The sequence below is a fragment of the Hetaerina americana genome, unplaced genomic scaffold (assembly GCF_022747635.1).
Source record: "Hetaerina americana unplaced genomic scaffold, ioHetAmer1.1.p SCAF_6, whole genome shotgun sequence".
NCBI lineage: Eukaryota > Metazoa > Arthropoda > Insecta > Odonata > Calopterygidae > Hetaerina > Hetaerina americana.
In genome coordinates, this window is record NW_027287205.1 from 21,829,508 (window position 1) to 21,838,982 (window position 9,475).

The following is a 9,475-nucleotide window of genomic DNA, read 5'->3' on the forward strand; positions in this document are numbered from 1 at the left end:
TCGCTCCTAATATATAACCGTTTTGATGCAAACTATTTTATTCAACGAGGAACTAATTTTTCTTTAGCTTTAACACATACAAATCTCTGTGTGCAAGCGGCCGACGAAAACATCCATAAGCAAAGTATTTTCAATTAGTTTTAAACAATAATCAATTCCAAATTGGACGAGATTGGATTCCAGATAAAAACAACGAATAACATAAGTCATAGGCCATGATTTGGATACCATTTTTCCATGGGTGTGTACCTACTAATGCGGGATTACAAATAATAATTATTATGCTCACCTACTGAGTAAACTAAAACGTAAAATCTAAGTATAATAATACAGTATTCAAGATAAAAGCACAGTTGGAAACTACTGAAAACGAAGCCTGTTTTCTTAGTCTGAATAGGAACACTTTCGGCCAACTATCACGAACACTAAAATTGATTTCCACAAAATATGAAAATAGGATGTTTTTAAAACATAAATATTACACGCAAAAGAACTAATGTTTACCTAATGATACGAAAGCACATGTGATTGTTAATGGTTTATTCGACAGGAATTAAGAGGGTATTAGAAAACATTTCGACGGTGTTCAAGTATAAGGAGATGAAATATTTGCGGATGTCTTATTAGGGTGCCGATTCCAACCCCTTATATTACCTTAACTTTCGTTGATAATAAGACAAGGTTAAGATACATCAATAAAATCATGAATGCGATTTTGTCACCTAAACTTTGAGATTTGCAATAACTTCAGATCATAGTGCATTCCTGAGGCGGTTTTTTCCTCTGATTTATTCCAGTCACATAAACAATGAGCGTATCTGAACACCCCTATTAAGGTTCTAACTTCCCCATCTGAAGTCGTTTTAATTGCTTACAACAACTTACATTCCTCATTCAGAGAACAATTTCTCTGCTAACCTTCACTTTGAGGTCTTATGCGAAGGACTGACACATGAGGACATACAAGACATATCTTGAATACTTCGGGAATCCCCTAGCACTTATAGTTTGAACGCAAAGACGAACAGCACGCAACTTTTAGTCTGACTTAAAATGCAGCACAAGGCATGCACGTTTTACGAAAACCGTGGTTCTTTGGTAAAAATGACAATCAATACAGCAACTTTTTAATCGAATCTCGTTCCTTAACAAATTGTAATGGTTTACAACAAACACTCTTTCAGCGTCTAAATGGAAAGGTAACTACAGGTCCACTAGTCATTTATAATTATTCAAGTGTTTGCAAATAATTCTGTTCGTCGAGGAAAATTGAAAAAAGTGCCAAGGATATTAACTTGGAGAGAGATTTGAAGAGGCGAAAGAATTAAGTAGTGGGAATCACGCACTTTTCTAATTAACAGTCCAATATTAACGAGTCGTCTCATTTATTACATAGTGCCAATTATAAAAAGTTTGGGGCCCAAATGTTACCCGCGTCACGTTCGAATAGATTAACGGACTATCAGATTTAGAGCTGAAGGATGGAAAATTTTGCAGTGAGATAAATCTTATTCTTAAAAGGTTACGCGATAAGTGGACGAAACTTTTATGATTCCTGAATCTGAAAACGAAGGTCATTTTAGTGCTACAAAATTCTTGGGTGATATGAAGTGGGTTCGGTTTTACCCTAACATATTTGGGGAGAGAATAAAGTATTACACATTGGTCTCTTAAATTAGGTAACAAAATTGGCTCTGACACCATCAAGGATTATTTATCACTTCTCTAATGAGCTTGTTATATTAAAGGAATTACCTCGAGGGAGCGAAGGATAACCATTTAAACTTATGCACGTGATTGACACAAACAATTTCGAAAAACTTGTTGAGTGGTATGAATAAAATATTACGGATTAGGACAAAGTCGATTAAATATGGGAGAATTTTTCTCTTGGAAAAAATCAAAGTCATTTAATTGAGAAAAATGTCGACAATTGGCTACTGACATGAGTCAGAGCTTTTTCTACGCAATTCTTGCGTGGGTGTACACATACCGCATAATTTTCCTCCATGATAGTCAAGCAGCCTTTTAGAACAAAACACGTATTCTTCTGGACAAAGCGGCCGGAAGCTGTCGTTCCACGATCTCGGCTGTGGAACGCTGTCCGTATAGCATGTGCCTTCCCGTACCACTACAATTATCGGGAAGCAATTGCAAACAAGATCGATGCCCTAGTTTCAAACGTGGTAACTTGAATAACGAAAAGACGACTTCACAGCGACCTTGGCGGAAGGTGTTGCTCGGACTTGAACCCGTTCTCGTTCAAGGGCGTGAGGAGACTGGGGGACAGAACGCTGCGAGGGAATACGTATGAATGCTCGCTCCCCTATCACGATATTCCTCAAGTGGCAAGTTAAACGGAGGATCCAACGGTTACCCACGATGGGTGGCCAAATGCACATCGCAGTCAAAGCGCCCGAGCTGCATGGCCTGGAATGCAGATATAAGGGCGAAAAGCGGCGAGGATTGACGCGAGAAATAGACTCGAGTGAAGGAAATACCAAAAGCCTGAATCGGTGTAAACTCGACCGAGATATAATGCTCCGTAAAGTTGACTGAATGGAAATAGTCTCAAAGTTGAGTGAATTGGGCATTTCAGTTTAAAAATCGTTTACATGATGGGCATTTAGTTACATTGCTGAGAATTGCTGTAAAAACGTATATGAATATTTCTTTTGCATTATCGGTCGATGGAGTATATGTTGATCTTTCGTTATAATATAAAACTATAGGCATTATATAGCTTTCCACCTCATTTTACCGAAAAAGTTTCCTCATCTTGGTAAACGATTCTGCTAAAAAAACGGCCACGGTGTAATTAATGAAATAGCTCTGATTTTCGCACCAAAAGAACATTTTTTCCCGATGTAAAATGAACCGTATTCGTTCCCCGGCCAAACAGGTTAATAGATAAGAAAATTGCGAGAAGAGACATTGTGATTTTTTATATGATTGTACTCACGCAATCCCAAAATAAGGCAGCTTAGCAAAATAATCTTCTTAAACTTTTCAATCAAAATCCTCATTATCTTACAAAAATCAAGGTCTCTATCTAATTAATCAAAAATCAAATTGAAATGCTTTTCACATACCAATGTTCATACACAATAAAGAGATATTCCCGAGCGAAGGGATGTTTTTTCCACAGTCCTACACGCACGTCGAAGATTTAACACCTTCGGAATATCTTTTAAACGAGAAAATCTTTCTGTACAGCAATTCGCAAGAAACATATTGGTTCAAATACTTATACCCGTGAATTTATCATCTTCGCGAAACCAACCCAGCTCGAGAAAAACTGTGTGCAGTTTTATTTTCGGAAATCTCCGAATTATTGAGAATCTATTTGTCGAGTTTTCCCGTAGGGCTTTTGTAGAATATATTGCAATCGGGCCGGGAGGCAGACACGGAATTTAAATTGCTAGATCATGGACGGCGGTCGGAAAACAAGCAAGATCCGGTCCTCGAATGTTTTCAATCAGTCCCTACCTACTTGGATTCCGACTAAAACTTTGCTGTTAATTCGCAGCAGGGGCGTATGCCTCACCGAGAATTCACGAGAAACTTGAAAAAAAAATTCCAACTTTCCAAGGCGATTGGAAATGGCTCGTAAAACGTGCAGGAGTACTTTAGAAAAACGTTTATTGTATCAATTTTATAACAAGATGACCCAACGAGGTTTTCCTATTAAAGTAATTGTATTTATTATATCTCTCAATGTTGTTAAGATGAAAGTACCTCTTCTGCGCTCCAAATATTGCCCGGCATTCTACATTCCCCTTCCTAGAAAGACAGTGGAGTACTTCATGGAGATGATAAATTAATAAAGCCACAGGGGCATATATATATATATATATATATATATATATATATATATATATATATATATATATATATATATGTATATATATATACTTATATATATGTATGAATCGAGAAGCGTGAGGGCGCTAGCGAGCAAAAACACGTAGAAACGCATACAAATGATATACCCGTATTCCGAATTTTCGCAGGTCAAACTACCTTCCTCTGAGAAAAGAAGGATTAGTTCCTTCTTTCTCCAGTACTTCTTTCTCGTTTCTCAAATTTAAATATAAACCATAAACACAGTAATCAATACGGAGGTCGGTTTGGTAGTGGATGCTAGAGTTCACGTCGGAAATAGATGTCACCCAGGCGGGTGAAATACACACATTAGGGTAAGGAGGTCAGTTCCTTTCCCTGTGCCGGTTTTGGTGCCCCAGGATGATCTGGCACCCGAATAACACATAGCTAGGGTGGAGCTGCAGATGCTCAGAGGGGTTTGCCTGGGAATCGAACCCGGGCCCTACGGTCAGTAGTCCAACGCTCTAGCCCTGGACTAACGCGACCCACATATTCATATATACACACAAACACACGCACACACACATATATATATATTTATTTATATAAATATATATATATCTATGAATATAATTATATTTCTGTACACACATATATATATATATATATATATATATATATATATATATATATATATATATATATAATTAAATTTAAAACCTCATTTCGTCGTGAGTACACTACAAGTCAATATTTTCTTGTAATATTACTCTTAAGACATTTGATATGTGAACCGCAGCGCGCGAAAACTCTTGACGCCGTTGTAGCCTAGGCGACACTATCCCATGTTTCCGCACACTCCCTCGGAGAATTGTGCGTCTAGTCATCTGCGTAACTTAAAAAGAGTAGAGACCGAAGCCCTGAATCCGAAAGGACGAAAGAGAGGGGATGGAGGGCAATGGGGAAATAAAACGTGGACGACACTGATAGCGAAAATGAACAGGTCTCACGCGGGACTGAGCCACAATTCTGAAGCCCTGCGGCGCTGTATATTCTTGCGGAGGAACAGGGGGGTTTTCGAGAAGAGTCTCCGATCCTAATGAGACTGGAATACCTCACCAAAACCATAAAAATAACAAATTTACTGAAATTACGAGTCGATTCCGGTTGCTATTTGATCACTACCGATGACCGCAACATCACTGGAGCCAATCAGAAAAATGTCCCACCATCACAACCGAATGCTTTCCTGACGCGCAAGGCCATGGGGGCAGGTGCTGATCATCAATAGAGACCTCAGGACGGGAATCGCTCGAGGGACTCAGGGAGATTAATAGAATAGATACGCCCAAAACAGATCTCGAAGGAGCTATCTCCATCCTTACTGTCTACGTTGAGTCCCTCCACCTTAGGGGAATGAGACCTTCCTGTAAGCATCTGCGGGGAAAATTTCGAGCCTTTCTTCCCCGAGGATAATAATAATTTACCCTTTAGATTAGCCTAACTCTGCAAGGATAATGAAAGATTAAGTAACTCCACACAGTGTTGGATGTAATGAAAATTCGGCTGACTACTACGGGTGGGGTATGTAAACATTACGGGAGATGGTGTAAAATACCTCTCATCTTATATTAGTCTACTGCACACTCCTGAAATTCCACTTCGACGGTCTTCCTTTCTTGTTGGTAAGCCTTTTTTTCTTTAGTGTTTAGTAAAAGACTTCTTTAAGATGATGTAATTTATTCTCGACAATTCATTCGCACTTCCCCGTCTCCCTTACATTCTGAAAGTTCAGAACATCTCTACCGCAAGAGTCCATCCTCACGAGATGACCGTTAAGGCATACTATATATTACCGATTAGTAAACGCCGGCTTTTCCTTAACGCCATTCTTTGTGCCCCCCGTGAGGCTCTTTCCCGGTGCCGACGCCGCGTTTCGAAATGAATTATCGTGTTATATCTTTCCTTTTATTCCTCAAACATTGCCACTGTATGCGTTCCTCCATGGGCCTTCGTCCAACAGTCCCACACATTTAAGCCTTGATTCATCTACCTATATATGTGGATTTTATGGATCCCCCCACCCCTGAGAACCACCAACTTAACAATGCCTCTGAGAATATTATCTCAGCCGCAACGGGTCTTTATCCTATTCCAGAAGCGAAAACCAGAAAAGTATGCTTCCATATGAAGTAGCGGAATAACGAATACTAGAAACGGGATCGCCTTCGCCATTAATTAGGGCGGTAGTACTTAAAAGTTTACTTCACAACCAGTTGTAATTTCAACATCTGCATGATATTAATTAGCCACAGTGGAAGCAGGCAGTGAAAATATTAGCTCTTTCTCTCAAGACTGCTTCAACACTTTCATCTGATGGACTTGATGAAAAAACCGTTTATCGAAATATCGCTGGACGCATTTGAAATTAATATTTTTACTTTTCATCAACCCTACAGTACTCTGTATTTGCATTATTTCTATCATTGTTCAGCTATTTTCCACAATGGAAGTTGAATGGTGGACATTTTTTCATCGCCAGACTTGAAAGTATGATAGTCTGAAAATAGTTGTGGGAGTTAATACTGTTATCACTGCTTCTAAGGATGTTTTCTGTAAACGGTGATACGGAGGGTTTCACCTCAACTCCCCTGGGATATCGATGTGAAGACTCTTCATATGTGTGTGTATATATATGAATATATATATATAATATGTATACCTGTATATATATATATATATATATATATATATATATATATATATATATATATATATATATATATGCACACACAAAAACACACCTATAAATGCAAACACTGCTATCGGAAACTTTCCTTGATAGCCGATTGAGCCAACTGTTTCCTTATGATATGCCTTTTTTGATTTAGTACGTTTTTCTTTCAGTGCAATTCCTAAGGCCACCGACACTTTGAGTCCGCATTGTAATTTTGAGAACACATCCTAAAAATTCTGTGAACATTTTTACATTGTAATTATAAAGTGAGGATTAACTATGGGACCGAAAATAGGACCTTTTTTTTGGTGAAAATTCGCGATAGTCACGTATGTGCAGGTCGGGTCAAGCGGAGATCTATGCGGGTGAGATGTGCAGGCGAGGAATTGTGAGACGAGACGCTTAGCGAAGACAATGCTAACTATTAAGAAACGATGAGAAAAGCAACAAAAATTAAAGATCTATTCCATAGACGCATTACTTTATTTACTAAGAGTGTTCTCCTTAAGGCCGCCATGTGGATTTAGAAATAAAACCAAATGATCCTCATCGATGTAACAAAATGATTCTTAATATTATCGTGACCACCCCATACGCTAAGAATTACTTCTTTTCTTTACAAATAAATAGAATCCCCCCGCTTCACACTGGAAATGAGAATCGCTCGCCTAAATTAATTTTCAAGCCTGGTTAACAAAAAATAATCTTGGCCGCGGACGGCAGTCTAACCTTTAGCTGCGAGAACCGCCAGGAGAGCTAGAAGAAGTAACAGCGGTGAAAACTTGGCCATGGCTGATGGAACTGTCCTCCGTAGTTGACCGCAACGAGATCAAGTTCTCTTTCTCCCGAGTGGAATTCCTCCAAAAAGTGCGAAAACTCACAAAGTTTAAGGAGCACACGACAATTTGCACAGGGGCGAACACAAGAATTGAAAAAGGGGAGGGGGCACCACCAATATTTTCGGTAAAACTGAAATTCAAGACCAAACGGACGGCTGGATCCTTGGGCGTGCGAATGAAATCGATCGGAGCACAACCACTATTCTCTTCTTCCCGCGGGAGGAAACACCAGCAGGGATGGATGGGGACGACTTTCTCCTTCGACCAATTCGATGATCCGTCGACAGAGTCGTTTCGGTTTGGATTAATTACGCTACGGTTGCGCGCAAGCCGGCTTCCACTCCCGACGAAACTCCGCTGGCTCTCTTCGTCGACGCACCGGTACCTACAATTCGAACTCCAGATTCTGACTAGATGAGTGTCGGCCGCCGAAGCAACGAGCACGCGAGTTCTTCCCCTCCGGCCCGACTCCCCTCCACGACAAGGTTGGGTTAGGCGCATGCGCAAATGGTTTTCTGGGAAAAAAAAGACCGCGCGGGTTACGGGGTTGGAGTAGTAGTAGTAGTGTTTAGGGGAGGCGACCGACAGCTGAGGTCATTTGCGCCTTTAGGGATGGACAGGAAAGGATGAAGGGTGGAGAGAAACCCGGCGTCGGCATTAGCTTACTCTTTACGAAAGGCGCCAAGTGGTCCGCAGTTAAACGTCCCATCCGACGGACGGCGTAGTCATTCAAAGTGCCCTCCACCATGCACCTCAATTAGGGATCGAGATACCACTGAAAAATATTCAACACCGCCGGGATTTGAACCCGGGTCTTCTGGGTTGAAAGCCAGTGCGATGGCCACTGTAACATCTCGATCCCCACGGGGTTGGAATCTGCAGGGATTAGCCTCGGGCTTTGGGGATGACTCGGTTGACTGGTGAGCATTCTTATGCAATGGAAAACCTTTTTTCACGGGAGCCACTGTGAACTCTTCCCAGTCACTTGACTTTTCGTGTTCCATTGATTTAGCAGGCTGATGCGAGACTGACGGAAATCAGCAGAAATATGTGAGTGTTTTTTTCCAAAAAGAAAGGAGCTATCCATTTTATTTCCAAGACTATAAGGAGGGAGAAGTGAACCATTTCAACAAGTTTTCTCATTCGAGTAAGAAATGGAGGTTGAGGAGGAATCTTACGTAAAGTTTATCATTGCATTACTTCGGCTACTGGTTAAGAAGAAAAAATTGACTTTCTTGAGCATCAAATTATTTTGAAAATTCCCAATAAATAAAAGTTTAGGTTGAGCATTATTCAACCGCATACCGATGTATATCAAGACTTCAAAATGTTTATTCTTTTTCATTAATTTTAATCTAAAATCACTAGAATTTAAAATTGTTAACATTCAGGAAGAGCTCTTTTGAGGCACAAGCATGGAATTTAACTGTTCAGCAATCACAATGAAATACCCTTTCGCCAAACTTAAAGGAACTTGCTTTTTATATTTTAGAAAATGTTTCTCTTTAGTACGATACTAGGATAGCGCCGATAATTAAGGTTGTAATCTTGAAGTAAGATTGTATATCTTGCAATTACATAAAAAGTGGAGGATTATAAACCTGAGATTAACTTTTATTAATTTATGTACGACCTCAAAATACCGTCGTGTGTGGCGGAGAAAAACATATAATGAGCCAATAATAATAATCAGTTTTAGGAAGATTGTGTATTAAGTTAATTTATCTACAAAAAGTTATATCTTTCACATACAGCGGGTGACATATATTCTGAAGCTTTGCGATTTCTCATTTTTACAAGAGTCTAATGGCCTAGAGAGAAATAAATTCATTGCTAATTCAGGGGAAAACATCCTGGTTATCTAATATTTGTGGTTTGCGAAAATGAAACCTCGGCACTTCAAGATTTAATAATTATTGGAATTTATGATATGTAATAGTTGCGTCGACATATGAGTGTAGAGATTCCTATAAAAGTAAATCCAAATTACTTAAGATCTCACGTCTATTGATATTTGACATTCGTTTCCCATAAATAATTTAGCATCACAGAGGTATTTAAATTGTAAAATAGT

The 9,475-nt window shown here is 39.3% G+C and overlaps 1 protein-coding gene across 4 annotated transcripts in view; it reads right to left on the bottom strand.

Moving 5' to 3' along the window:
* LOC139694944 (lachesin-like) overlaps positions 1 to 7,792 on the bottom strand; it is a 487,205-nt gene extending 479,413 nt beyond the window's left edge. For all 4 annotated transcript variants that reach the window (XM_071593469.1, XM_071593470.1, XM_071593468.1 and 1 more), the window contains exon 1: positions 7,292 to 7,792. In XM_071593469.1, the coding sequence (XP_071449570.1) occupies positions 7,292 to 7,352 (61 nt within the window). In that variant the 5' untranslated portion in view covers positions 7,353 to 7,792. The remainder of the gene's footprint in view (positions 1 to 7,291) is intronic.
* Between the last annotated feature and the right edge of the window lie 1,683 nt (positions 7,793 to 9,475).